The sequence below is a fragment of the Rattus norvegicus genome, chromosome 4 (genome assembly GCF_021556685.1).
Source record: "Rattus norvegicus strain SHRSP/BbbUtx chromosome 4, alternate assembly SHRSP_T2T, whole genome shotgun sequence".
In the NCBI taxonomy this organism is placed as follows: Eukaryota; Metazoa; Chordata; class Mammalia; order Rodentia; family Muridae; genus Rattus; species Rattus norvegicus.
Genome location: NC_141537.1, coordinates 14879544 through 14894940, shown reverse-complemented (window position 1 = coordinate 14894940; position 15397 = coordinate 14879544). Strand labels below are relative to the sequence as shown.

The 15397-nt window shown below is 39.4% G+C and overlaps 1 protein-coding gene across 11 annotated transcripts in view; it reads right to left on the bottom strand.

Moving 5' to 3' along the window:
• Ptpn12 (protein tyrosine phosphatase, non-receptor type 12) overlaps positions 1 to 15397 on the bottom strand; it is a 71966-nt gene that overhangs the window by 43844 nt on the left and 12725 nt on the right. For 6 of the 11 annotated variants that reach the window (XM_087655657.1, XM_087655658.1, NM_057115.2 and 3 more), the window contains 1 exon segment: positions 3045 to 3153. The exons of the other annotated variants lie outside the window; for them this stretch is intronic. In XM_087655657.1, coding sequence (XP_087511783.1) covers positions 3045 to 3153 — 109 coding nt within the window. 11 annotated transcript variants of the gene reach the window in all.

The window sequence follows — 15397 nt, the reverse complement described above, 5'->3', positions numbered from 1 at the left end:
AATACCCTTAAGTGCCACAAGCATCCCATCTGAACATCAAGACTTTGGATATAAACTATCTTCCACTCTGTGAGCACTAGGATAAATTACTCAGCTTCTCCAGCCTCAGATTCCCACTGGCAAATGGTGTATTATCAGCCTCCGTGGTCTTGTCATGATTATGGGGGAAACTATCACAGAAATCAGCAACCAGTACAAATGAGGGCTTCTCTTTCTCAGAAGGCTGCTCACTAGCCTGCCACTGACGTTCAACTCCCCTGTTCACAACCTGACACTTTCCTTGGTTCCCAGCTTTCTCAATGGCCCTCACCCTTTCTACATTATCCCTATTAGCACTAATCAACCACAAGACAGAGCTTGTGCAAATCTGTATTCACTGTCTACCACGCATGCTAGAACATGAATTACAAAAGGAGGGATTTCTGCACGTTCTCTTCTGTATCATCAGAGTGTATGCTCCCAACTTCCGGTAACAGAATGTGAAAACAGAATCCTGGAGCCAGTTAAGATTTATTTTTCTAGACCACAGAAAAATCAGTGGACAGTACTGAAAATTGTGCTTAATAAAGTATCCTGAAATCCATATTAACTCCTGTGGTGGTTTGAACATGCTAGGGCCATGTGAAGTGGCACTACTAGGAGGTGTGGTCTTGTTGGAGGAAGTGTGTCACTGTGTAGGTGGGCTTTGAGGTCTCCTAGTGTTCAAGTTTCACCCAGTGCAGAAGATAGTCTCCTCCTGGCTTCCTGTGTAAGAATCTCCTTCTGCCTTCAAATAAAGAGGTAGAACTCTTGGTTCCTCCAGCACCATGTCTGCCGGCACACTGCCATGCTTCCCACCATGATGATAATGGACTGAACCTAAGAAACTGTAAGCCAGCCCCAATGAAAAGTTGTCCTTATAAGAGTTGCTTGGTCATTGTGTCTCTTCACAGAAACAAAACCCTAACTAAGACAACTGTTATTCCAAGGAGGACTAGTGCTATGGTCTGATTAATTGTATTCTCATGAAATCATATGCTGAAACCTAGTTCCCAATCCAAGAACATCAAGATGAGCCTTTAGGATGTGAGGAAAGAGGTGTTGGGGATTTAGCTCAGTGGTAGAGCAACGATTGCCTAGCAAGTGCAAGGCCCTGGGTTCCGTCCTCAGCTCCAGAAAAAAAAAGAAAAGAAATTTAGAAGGGAAACTCCTACACAAGTGTCCAGAAAATACATACTAGAATAGGATGTGAGGAAAGCAGGTTCTGATGAACTCAATGACTATCACTATAAAAGAGGCCAAGGAAACGTGTTTGCTCCTTGCTACACATGAGGATTCAGTGAGAAGGTCCCAACTGTGAATCACTGGGTGAGCACTCATGACGCACCATGCTTTGATTCTCTCAATGCACTCCTATTGTTTTTTTGTTTTTTTGTTTTTTCTTTTTCTTTTTTTCGGAGCTGGGGACCGATCCCAGGGCCTTGCATTTGCTAGGCAAGCGCTCTACCACTGAGCTAAATCCCCAACCCCACTCCTATTGTTTATAAGCCACCACGTTTATGGCATTTTTGTTACAGCAGCCTGAACAGACTAAAGCAACTGGTAAGCAAAGTGGAGTGAGTGTATTTAAGGCAAAAGCTTTGAGTGGTTACAATGTTAGGTTAGTAAAAGATGTTTGACCTATCTAACACCCAAAGCAGGCCTTAGACATATTACCACTACCCACTTCGACTTACAATTGAGAAAACCAGACCCAGTGAAGACCAGTCCTGACTGAGTCTTACAGCTACAACCAAGTGATATCCAGATCTGAACATCCAGAGTGGTAACTCACCACCATTACTCTGTGAGGTTCTTTGTTAATTTTATTAATATATCTAATCACACAATCCATCCACAGATGAGAATAATGTACAACAGTTAGCAGTAGGATTAAATAAATTTAGGCCAAAAAAAAAAAATCATTGAGGAGGACTGGAGAGACGGCTTAGACAGGAAACTGCTTGCTATGCAAGCCTGAGGCCCTGAGCTCATCCCCACCATCCACATAAAACGCCAGGCATAAGTGGTACTTGTAATCCTAGCACTAGGGAGATGGACAAAGGCAGACAGATCTCTGAGGCTTGCTGCCAAGGTAATCTAGCCTAATTGAAAAGCCCATGCCACCGTCAGATACCAAGTGTCAAATAAAAACCAAACCAGAAGTGGCTTCTGAAGCACTATACTGAGGGCTGACTTCTGACTGTCCCCCAGTACACTCATAGATATGCACGCACCCAAGAAATCAGTGTGACAGAGGGCACTGAGCAGTAGGCAATGACTCCAAAGAGGGTTATCATAGAAGAAGAAAAGTCAGGAAATGGACTGGCACTGACATAAGACACTTAACAGGAGAGAAAACCCTGGAAAGAGAGCACTGGGTCTAGTGAGGTCACTGCTAAGTCCCTGTGACATGACGATATTCTAGAGAGAAGCTCTAATAATGACAGTTAAGGAAGTGATATCAGGGACTGTAGATCCGTGAAGGGAAACACTACAACAGCTTTCAAAAATGCAGGCCCAACGCAAAGGACCTTTATAGAGTGAGGACTCTCAGGTAGAAAACAATATTATCTTAGCATATAACTATACTGAGAATATGATGTTTTCAACTTTCGACGTGCTTAAGAGACACAGACTGCTGAGGACAGCAGACACACGGGTTCCTGAGGAACCTTATGGCCCATTTTTAAATCCATAGTTAATCAATTAAGGTCCTGTTAGGATAAAGTAGAAGATAAATCAGTGTTTTAGCATTTTAAGAAACTATCCCAATTGTCTACATTACTTTTATTTCTTTTGTTTTTCCAAAAACAAAACAAAAACAAACAAAAAAACAAACCCACAAACTGCTACACAAGGAGGAAGGGTTTCTAAGAAGCACAGTCACAAAATATTGTGTGGTGTACCCTGGGAGGGATTGATACTACACCTCCTTAGCTGTTCAATTCAGAAACAAAGCTTGTGGGGTTACAAAAGACTAGATAGCATTTCTATGCATTCTATCAAGGGCATTTCAAACTTACATGGCAGTATGTCCTTATATCTGTTCTTTTTAACATTTTCTTCTTTTTCTCCAGTGGCTGTGGGATAAATCTTTTCTGTTCTATATTTGGTAGACAATCTTCTCAATCGCTTAAAATACAAGAAAATAAAATTCAAGTTTAGAGAAACATTGGTATTTTCAAAATGTTAATGATTTACAAAGAGCTCTTCAATGAATTCTGCTGACCCAATTCCTCACAATTAATTCTCCTATTGCTCTAAGCTGTTAGTTTCCCTATCCCTTAAAAATTAACCCTAAGAATAATTTCTTTTTTAGAATATGTGCAAACAAAGATTAATGTTTATTACAAATGAGCAGCAAGGGGGAACAACTAGAAGTAATTCTACTTAAAGACATGAATAAGCTGAGAATTCCTGTGTTTAATAAGGATTTCATTAAGTAAGTTTTAAAGTCATACTTGGGGAATTGTGTACAGGTTTCTTCTCTCAATAATGTAGGAGCACCCATGATGTTCCAGGCTCTCTCAAAGACATATGCTAATAATTACTTGTAAAACACTTCAAAACAAAGTTCTTTCACACTGAATTGAAAATGTCCAACAAAGACTAATTCTGCTTATTCACTGAATTACAGAAGTGGTTTGTGGGCTAGTGACAAATTCTTACCACATATGGCAGTAGGGATGTTCTTTGGGCTGGAATATTTCTGCTTGTCAGTAATACACTTCCTGCTTTCAGCAGAACTGAAAGTTGGCATTGTGAATTGTTTAGGTTCTACTCGACTATATATTTCTAAAACTTAATTTCAAAGTAGTTTACTTTCTTGAAGAATTAAAGGCATATTGAGAGCATTTTGACTTTAGGACTCATATTAGTAAATGCAAATGAAATGAAAAAAAGCCTGGTAGCAATTTAATTTTTTCACCAGCTTATTTTTATAGCCTGTGATGCTGACCCTCAAGCAATTAAGAATTTCATGGTCATATTTTTTAAAATCAGAGAATTTTAACATATAAGAATCTTGTTTTATTCTTGTTATTTAAGTAATTTTACATACAGGCACTTACATAGTAAAAAGTCATTTTTGTTTTACTTTAAAAAAAAAAAAAAAAAAAAAAGACTGCAATTTAGAGACCAAACACAGAAGTATACACTTTTTTCCCTTAACAAAAATCATGTTGTGCCAGTACAGCACAATGCCAGAGTAAAAATTCACATGCTTATGATGACTTTTCCTGTAGTGGTAAAAATCTTAAATTATATAGACATGCAAACTACGTAGGTTTCCTTATGCCTGCAACCCTAGCACTTGTGGGACCGGCACACTGGGCTACTTCAGAATAATCAGACTTCAGCTCAATGTAGGTCCAAAAAGAGCATTACCAAACAAGGAGGGACAGGTGGCAGTTACAAACCTTACCTATCCTAAATTTCTACACATGTGCCCTCCAGATAAAACTGGCACACATGAAGTAGTAAATGCACAAAAGTGTATATTGCAATGTTTGTAGTAGCAGAAGTTCACAAACAATAAGCAGCCTATTAATAGGACTGGATACATCTGTTTCACACAGCCAAATATGCTATGGCTAGAAAGCAAGAAAGGAAGCTCTGTCTTAAATACAGAAATATGCACCATATCAAAACTCCCCATTGACTTTAAAAAGAAGAAAACACGACAATGTTCTACTGTTAGCATTAAGGGAACTTAAAACATGTCTGTACATATGCATAAAACATGTTCCCAAGAAATCTAATAGCAAAGGTTGAAGGTGCAGACCAGGAAAATGGGAACACTGGGAAATGGGCAGCAAAGAGATGCGTGTGTCTGTATACTTTCAGACTGTACAAATATCCTGCCTACCCAAAAATTAAACGTAAGATAGGGCAACGGAAAAGGCAAAAAAGAAGTTCCTAGGTTTCATTATTCCCTGCTAGCAATTACAGCTTACACATCTATTTTCTCTGCTTAAAGATCTGATAATCTGAAAATATATATTTCAAGTTATTTACTTTAATAAAAAGTGTTATGTGAAGATCATACTTAAAGAAGGATGTCAATTTAAACAGCCAGAGAAGCACTGGCAGAAAAGAAATGTAGTTTCTATCACTATTACTGAGAACAGAACTAAGAACAAAGGAAGTGGACCAAGGTGAAGTAACACACACTTCCACAGCACCTACTGCATCACTCAACACTTCATCTACGTGCAATTACTGAGAGACATTTTACCAAATCTTAGTGAAAGCTCATAATTATCAGACAATGTCTTCATATCATAGTAAATATTTAAGTTTGGAGTCTTACTTATCCAATGTTCTTAAAGCCTGACATATCATGGAATGCTTTATATATTTCACTTTAAAATAAAAGATGTTTTATGAAAATAAAACAAATAAATACCCCAGCGTCTACCTGAATAGTATACTCAGCCTGATCTGGTCACTGCATACTTTATATGTATGTATGTGTATGGACACACATACACATGCATATATATATGTATGTATTAAAATGTCACACTGTACCAGATATAATTATTAATCTAAATTAAGTCACATATAAAAAAAGTTAAATATAGTATCTTAAAAATCATCAAAATAGAAATATTCAACATAAAACAGAATAAAACTGTTTTTGCACTTTGAAAAGTCAACATCAAGAAGTCTACCAAGCTGTATTAAAAAGACATTTAAGTAGACATTTTATTCCTATCAAAAGTATAGTCAGTCTTACAATTAGTTGTAGTAATTAAAGTTTTGGTTTTGATAATGTGTGATAATGAACACATTTAATACAGATAAGACCTCCAGAATCAGCAGAGTCTGGGGCATAAAATGGCTCAATAATCATTAATTACTATTAGCCAATTAAAAAAACTTTAAGTATTACTTGTTACTTCAGATTTCCTAGACTGAATATCGAAAAGAAGTATATTCTGGGCCACTTTGTTTGCTTGGAACTGCAGTACAGTGTAAAGCAGTCTGTCTACCAGGAAGGTCAGACTGCTGAGGTCCCCAGACATTCAAAAGGTCTGGGGTAAATTAACCAGAACACTTTCGTTCTTAGTCAACTAACAGGTGCTGCTGCTGAGTGTCTGACCCAGCCTTTGAGGGGGACTGACTAACTCGCTTGGTAGAACAGAAGCTGATTTTCAACTGGTAGGTTCTTTTGTATTTATTTTACATATAGGTTTGCAGTATCAAATAATTCTGAGAAAGGTGTTTAGAGGCTTTTCATATGAAACTGGGTAAGAAATCAGTAAGGAAGGAAAAAAATGTAGTTTAAAAAGTCTGGAGAGGATGGAAGGAAGGCTACCACAGCTGAGTAACGAAGGGGAAAGCACAGGCTGTAGCAAATGAAAGGCACACACAGAAGGGTTACAGTGTCCTGACAATGACATGGGAGAAAGGAAAAATTTGGCGGTAGTACAGGGTTTCTAAAGGCACAACCACCAAATATGAACCCAAGTCAAACACAGACAATCTGAGGTTCTGGCTGTGCTCACCTGTGATGGGTGCATCAGCTGATTTTACTGTGCATGACTTCATGCTATGCAACATAATCATTAATGGAAACTCAACTCAGATGGGAGACTACTGCATGTAATGAACCAGAGTCTTGTTTTTAAATGTACACACCAAGTTTGCAGCTATTATAAAAACAGAATGGTTTCATTAGAGAAAACAGACTTTAATTAGCATGCAAATATCAAATCTGTGTATCTCTGGACTGTACTTAGAATGTTTGATTAGAATCAAACTGGTATGATTTACTCGGTAAAGTGCTGCTGCATCAGCACAGGACCAGAGGCTCAGTCCCAGAACCCATGGACTCAGGCTGGGCTCAGAGGGCCACTCGGGTGATCCCAGCACTGGGAGGCAGAGACAGGAAGCTCTCTGGGCCTTTCTGGCTAGCCCGTCTTAGATGAATCCAGGAGCTTCATGTTCAATGAAATGGCCTGACTCAAAACAGAGAGTGGAAAATCAGGGAAGACACCCAACTTGTGACCTCACCATGCACACATTCCTGTGCCTGCACATGTGGCTCCTTTAACTGCTGTCTGAGTTTCTAAGTTATGCTTCATTAAAAAAAAAAAAATCACTTAATAAATTTTGGCTTGGGATCAAGAGAATTTAGAGCAAGTTTTGAGATGGCCCCGAGTATTATACTGTTATCATTTGTACTATTTAGATATGTGAAATATTTTCAGCACAAACAATTATAAAAATCAAATTTGATCAACTCTGAAAAATGATAAAGATCCTCATGACCTACACTAGCACTATTTGGCCAGGATTTCTTAGTGTAAACCTATGTAAGCATGGGCAAGTGAGATAGCTCAGAGGCTAAGGGTATTTGTTTTCAAAGGTGAGATGACCAGAGTTCCATCTCCAGACCCTTATGATGGAAGAGAACCAAGTACCACACACATTATCCTCTCTCCATTTGCATGCTATAAACTACCACAGGCATTCTGGTGTGTGCGCACACACAGGAACTAGCTGCTCCTCGTTGCTATGATAAACAACACAATTCCTCAGAGAGGAAAGGGTTGATTTTCATCATACAGGTTACAGCCTATTATCTGGGTAAGCCAGGGAAAGAGCACAAGCAAAAACTGAAGCAGAAATCAGAGATTAATCTGATTCATGCTCAGCTAGCCTTCTTATAGAGCCCAGACCCCACTACCTAGAGATGGCACCATCCAGAGTAGGCTGGGCCTGCCACATCAGTCACGGCAATTTCAAACACACGGTCACACAGCCCAATCTACTTGTCAGTGTTTTTAAAAGTCTATCTATCTTATTAGCATATACATCTCCCTAATCGTAACCCCTTAATTAGTGCGTCTCTATAGCAGGCACTCTACCTCTAAGAGAGATTCTTAGCCCTACTCATCTTTAACAAACAGTAAATTATATGCATGCCAAGAAATTGTTTTTAAGAACTATGACTTCTTAGTAGTAAAGGCTTGGCTTATACATCTAGTTTATGTATCTGTATAACTGTTGTTCCATGTGAAAAAAGTTTACGACTGTTGTAAGACACGAGAATTACCCAACCTTGTATAACACGACAAAGCTGTACTTCAGCAGGGGAAACCTGCAGAAAGCATCATGTTTTGTTTTTTGTTTTTTCACGTGAAGCTGTAACTCAGGACTGATTAATTAAGGATATAACTAAGTAAAATAAAGGAGAACATCGGGTCTCTTAGGTCAAAGAATCCACGTGTGCTTCACTCCAGCTGACTTCTCTGCCTCATTTATTCCACCCGCCTTTGGTTTTCAGTACACCAGAATGGAAACCATCTTAAAACATTTTCCTACGACTAGTACTGCTCTAACACTCTTGTCATTCACTTCCTCCCAACCGCTTCCTCATCTCCACCTCAGCTCTCTCTATGGACCTCTAATAGAGGTCACAACCCAGTACACAAGCACTCCACCCTTGGTAGAACTTCACTCCTTGAAGACATAGGCCAGCTCCTATCACCAAAATTCATGACAGACATTCTTCTGCCTCTGCCTCTGAAGTCCTGGTACCTCATGTATGTGCTACCACCACTCCCAGCTAGAAACACAAACCTTTAATCTTAGTTTATCCTTTCCTTACCATGAAGATATCTTACAGAAATAAAAAAATATTTAAATCAGAAGGGTAATAACATTTTGTCATGTTGGGCCAATGAGATGGCTCAGCAGATAAAGGTGCTTGCCACCAAGTCTCATGAACAGACTTTGAACCCCAGGACCCATGTGATGAAGAACTGAGTCCTGAAAGCTGTTCACTGATCTCCACATGAACTGTGATGTACACACACACACTCCACAGATAGTAAACAAATTTAAACAAAGTTGCCTAAGAGATGTATTTTACTAAGTAAACGGGACAGAAATGTGTTGTTCCAATGCACAGGGAAGGCTCACTTCTATTACCAGCACCTTCCTTCTTTTAGCTAATGCTTCTCCATTCATTAAACCAATGCAGTCAGAGTCTACTGATTCTCTTCAGTAAACTCCAACTCCAGACATTTCTTTTTCTCCCTGTCCACAAAGGGAATTTCTCAGAAATTCCAAACTTGGGGCATTAAAACTATGGCTCCTGATAGTGGTGATACCAGTGACAAGGACATGGAGAATTAAAAATTTAAGGCAATGCTGAAAGCTGTACCACATGCCTTTAATTGTAGCTCTGGAGAGGAGGCAGAAACAGGCAGAACTCTGAGTTCCAGGAAGTCCAGGACTACATAGTGAGACCCTGTCTCCTCTTCCTCCTCCTCCTCCTCTCCCCCCATCATCAACTCAAGACAAGACTTTGCTCTATAATGAGTTTGAGATCACCTTGTGCTACTTGAGACCCTGTCCCCAACAATATGTGCAGAAAGTGGCCCCTAATAAATGCTATCTCCCTTCAGATGTATCCGACCTTCAAGAAAACAGCCATCGATTTTCATAGGATACTAAAGTAACACATCAGTAATAAAATTAAGAACATCAGGACTCAAAGTTTTACATTAACTGACAATAACACTGATTCTCTTTATATCCAACTAAAAAGACAAATCAAAGCCCTAAATTAATAGAACGGATATTCCTCATTGCCAAAACAAACATAGCAGAGGTCAATTACCACGTCTGCAGTTTAAACAGTTCAATATATATTCACCACTATATGGAAAATAGTTATTTTTGCAAGACTGGAGTGCCACAAAGCTGTGGTCAACAGACCAGAAGTTTTAAAAAGAAAAACATTTCCTGGTAAACCACTAACCTTCTGGAAAAAAAAATAAACAAAAAACCCTCCTTTTTTCCTGTTACAACTCTACTGAAATTTACTTTTAGAAGGTGGTCAATAATCTAAGAATGCATCAAAGGTCAATACTAAATTCAAAAAATGTATAATCAAAGGTTAAGATTCAGAGGCAATCATCATAATTACTGATATGACTGATTTCATGGAATTGTTTTTCCTGTTTTAGGATTTATTTACCATCCCTGGCTTCTAATGTCATCACTATCACCAATGACTATAATTCAGTGTCTGATATAATCTTTTATATTTTCTTATTTATATTATATAATATTTATAATATTTTTATTTTCTCCACAGTGCCGGTGTCTTCTACACATTCAGTGTGTCTTTCAGACACAGGTATTAATAATCTCATTCAGAACACCACAGCTAATGAACGGGCATCAATCAAATGGTATTTAAAGTTTGATCTTTGTTGTTTAATGATATTGATTTGAAACTGATAAGAAAAAAAATGGAGCAGTTTGCCTTAAGTAATAACCAAGCTGTTCTTCCATCCGAGTACTTACTAACCAGGCCTAAACCTACGTAGCTTCTAAGAGCTGACAAGATACAGTATATCCAGGGTGGCATGGCCATAGTCACCTTGTCTTAAATAACATATGTGAAGAAAGTTTTTAAATTCATTTCTTTATTACTAACAATCTCACCAGGAGAAGCTTCCATCTTTTAACTTCTTAAAAGAAACAACAACAACAACAACAACAACAACAACAACAACAACAACCTATTGTTGCCTTAAGACAAGGTAGGGAAGTGGGACAGCATACACCTCCACACCCGGCATAAAACTCATACTTTCCAACTGGGGATGCAGTTCACTGATAGGGCACTGTTCTAACATGCAGGAGGCCCAAGGTTCAAGTCCCCGCAGTGTGCAAAGAAGACCTCATCCTGTTTCCTCCAGCTTGCTACTCAGCCTCCTTCCGATTCTTCTCCTCATCTTTCCACCAGCCCCAAAGAGCCTTCTGTTTCCCAAATACGTTCATCTGTTCTCTCCTGCACCCCAGTTCTTCCTCGCTCTGTCAAGGACTCTGCTCTCACAGACTCTGAGACTTTATGACGGAAGCACTGTGGCCATGTGTCAAACAAGGGGTCAGGGTCCTTATGTATAAAAAGCTTGCCAAAGAATGCAGGCCATCCAAATTATAATCCCACTCAGGGCCATGGCTAAAGGATACAAAGCAAAAGCAGCACAAGAAAAGGCGTGTGAAGTGAGCTGGGAAGTACAAGTCTCCCATGGCTGTCTCCCAGGGAAGTCAAAGGACCCATCAATTCCTGCAGCAAGTTGTCTACCAGAGAGACCCACTAGACAGACAGATGGTGCCCGTGGCTCAGCGCCTGGCCAGAGGCGCTCTTGAACAGTACACCCGTGCATGGAAGGAAGGTGATCATAAGCCATACTGCTTGAACAACTGAGACACAGATGAACCACTCCTAACACAGGAACCCTTCTAAAGGCCCAGGTTCCCAGACATCAACCAAGGCTCAACCATAGAAAGGTCTTGCTAAGAAGAGTAATCCCAGGCCTGTCAAGCAGCTCTTCTCCACACAAGTCTAAAGTGAAGAAGCAAAATGTCTTCTCTCCTCCTCAAGTCCTTCTCATCTTCTACAGGTGTCTGCAGGGTAAATTACTGTACTTTAGGGTTCACAAAAACCAGTGTAGCTGACACACTAGGGCATACTCTTTTGTACACATATATTACAGAAAGACTTCCAGAATTTCCCATGTCAATTCTATGAGAAGTGGCCAGCTGCTTCCCCAAGTAGGTGTCTTCATTTTACCTTCCCCTGAATAGACTTAGAACCATTCTTCAATATTCTCTTCCATACTGCTATTGTTCTCAATTTTGTCAGCTATAAGTCAGCTAGGCCCTCCAAAAAGATGATCACTAGTTTACGATTCTCTGTTTACTGTAAAGACTGGTAGTCCCCCACCCCCACTCCCCACCAGTGTTCAGTATTTTATTTACATTGTCTTAATCATTATGCCATGTGCCTGCCTATGTTTCTACTAGAGGAGTTCTCCACCTCCCTAATGCTGCAACCCTTTAGTACAGTTCCTCATGTTGTGGTGACCCCAACCATAAAATTATTTCATTATTTTATTTTTGTTTTATTAAGACAGAGTTTCTCTGTGTAGCCTTGGCTGTCCTGGAACTTGCTCTGTAGACCAAGATGCCCTCAAACTCATACATGTGCCTGTCTCAGCCTCCCGAGTAGTGGGACTAAAGGCATGGACCACAACTGCCCAGCTTCATTACTGTAATTTTGCTAGTTATGAATCATAGAATAAATATCTGACATGCAAGATATTTGATATATAACCCCTGTGAAAGGTCATTTGACCCCCAAAGGGGTAGTGACCCACAGGTTGAGAACCATGGTACTAGAATGTTTTGGTTTTAGGGGTGTTTTGATTTTTACAAGATACTTATGTTTTTGGACAGTAATATTGCATCTGTTCAATATGCTAAATATTTTATCTTAAAACTATTGCTTATTTTTGCCTCACAGATGTGTTCTTAAACTTTACTTTTCAAGCATGTATACCGTGCTTCGTATGAAGTTGGAGAACGGATGTTTATGCCTTACCTATAAAGGTCAAACAAAAGAATTACTTGTGACTTCAGAAGCCAGATAAACAAGGAGAAAATAAAATAAAATGCTGAAAAAAAATTCTTACTAAGTTGCAAAGATTGGTCTTGAAGTCAATTCCATAGCCCAGATAGGCCTTGAAAAGGGTATGTTCCTCCCTAAGACTCCACACAGCTGGAATTATAGGTTAAGCTAAAACTTATTTCACTTATATTTAACAAGTAAAAGATCTCATACACGTACTAGCACAAAAATTATGGATGTTCGTGTATACTGATTATATACAAATAAAGTAATATTAACAATGACAGAAGAAATAAAGAGAGGAATAAGTACCACTCGGTCATAAAAATGCTCCCTCCCCAGGCTCGTGTGTTAACACTTGGCTCATGGTTGGTGGTGCTGTTTGCGAGGTGATGGAACTTGCAGGATGTGGAGCCGTCTGGAGACTTAGCTGTTGAGGGTTAGAGTCCCACTTGGAGCTCCTATGGATAGGAGAACCACTTTCTGCTTTCAGGTACTCAGGTGGGATGTTACCTTCTGATCCTGTGCCATGTTCTCCCCACCATCACAGAAATCTAATCTCTATATCCAGAGTTCAAAACTAGTTTTTCGGGCTGGAGAGATGGCTCAGTGGTTAAGAGCACTGACTGCTCTTCCAGAGGTCCTGAGTTCAAATCCCAGCACCCACATGGTGGCTCACAACCATCTGTAACGAGATCTGATACACCCTTCTGGTGTGTCTAAGACAGCTACAGTGTACTCATATATACTAAATAAATAAATAAATCTTTAAAAAAAAAACAAAAAAAAAACCTAGTTTTTCCTTAAATTGTTCTTGTTCATGGTATTTTATCACAGGCATCCAGTGCACACATGGATATGTGTGTGTCACTAAACAACGCAAACTAATACTAGTGTTAATTTACCTAAAAATATGAAAGTTGAGTTGGATTAGCTGAAAATGTACATTATAAGTTCTAGGGCAATCACTTTAAAAGGTGAAAAGGTACAAGTGATGAAAAAGAGACAATATTAATAATGTGCTCAGTGAAAACCCAAAAGGCAAAACAGTGAGATCAAAAGAGCAAGAGGAAAAAAGCCAGTAACAAATGTAGCAGACACTGAATGTCAGTAATAAATGCAACAATTAAATGGCAGCTTTTGAGAGTAGATAAGAAACAACACAATTATATACTGGTTATAGAAACTCACTTTATTAAGAAGGCATACACAGACTAAAAGCACATGGATGGCGGGACTGAGTGCAATGATACATACCTACAATCTCAGCACTCGGGAGACTGAGGAGGAAGAGAGTGCTAAGCCACTCTGGGGGGTGGGGGGCGAGAGAGAGAGAGAGAGAGAGAGAGAGACAGACAGACAGACAGACAGACAGACAGACAGACAGACAGACAGACATGGCTAGATATACCCTGAAACCCCACCCCCACTAACAAAATCTACCATTCTAAGATGAGTCAAGCAAATGCCACTAATTCTGAACAGAGAGGATTGCACAGGTAGAATGGTGAAGACTGAAGGGGGTATCACAGTTCTCCAGGAAGACATAACAATCTATGTACATTTAACACTGAATCATCACAACACATACGGAAGACTGACAGAAATGGAGGATAGCTGGCATCCACTAATTACAGTTGGAGATGTCACCTATTTATCAGAAACAGGCAGATGTTAGGAGCAGAAAACCAGGAAGGACATAATTGAACTCAACAACACCATCAATCAACTAGATGTAATGGACACCTATAAATTACCTCATGAGCAACTGCAGAATACATTTCCCCTCAAGTGCACAGGAACCCTGATCAAGACAGACCATATAATGGGGCATAAATACAGGGCATAATAAAATTTAACACATTTAGAAGGAAAGGAATTACATAGTGTTTGTTATTAAACAGAAACAGGCCCCAAATAGAAATCAGTAATAAAAATACTTGGAGATTAAGAACACATTTCTAGGGGCTGGAGAGATGGCTCAGTGGTTAAGAGCACCGACTGCTCTTCCAGAGGTCCTGAGTTCAAATCCCAGCAACCACATGGTGGCTCACAACCATCTGTAATGGAATCCGATGCCCTCTTCTGGTGTGTCTGAAGACAGCTACAGTGTACTCATATACAAAATAAATAAATAAATCTTAAAAAAAAAAAAAGAACACATTTCTAAATAATGGACTAGCAGTGTGGCCCAGTGCTGCCACTCAGTACTAGTCCTTGCCCAGGAGATACAATCTCTATCTCTATCACTACACTAAGCAAATAAAGAATAGATGGGTTAAATAAGAAACCTCAGGAGAGGGGCTGGGGATTTAGCTCAGTGGTAGAGCGCTTACCTAGGAAGCGCAAGGCCCTGGGTTCGGTCCCCAGCTCCGAAAAAAAAAGAACCAAAAAAAAAAAAAAAGAAACCTCAGGAGAAAAGTTAAAGTGATTTTGATCTGGCCAGGTGTGGTAGCATGTGCCTGTAATCCTAGCACAAAGGAGGCCAAGGCCGCTGTTCACAATGCCACCTTCCATAGAATATCATTTTTATATCCTAGCTTAGCATGTTACACATTCTCCTTCTTTTCTTTTCTGGTCCTAAACCAAATCCAGGGCTTCACATAAAAATTAAAGCCATATGCCAGAAGTTTCCTTCAAAACTAACAAGTAAAAAGCCTATTGCTTCAAAGGGAAACAAATAGGATAGAACCTTCAAGCCAGCCTTCAGAATGTTAAAATCAATCTCTCCCCCATCTCCCTCTCCTCACCGCTCCTGAATTCACCACTACAAGCTTAACAGCTTTCATTGCTTAAACACTTTCCAGGGAGGTAATAATATTACTACACATAGTTATTTGATATTATAAATAAAATCTATCAACATTTAAAAGTTGGCAGTGAACTAATGCAATGAACCAATATTTTCCCAGTAACAAATGTATAAATGTCAAA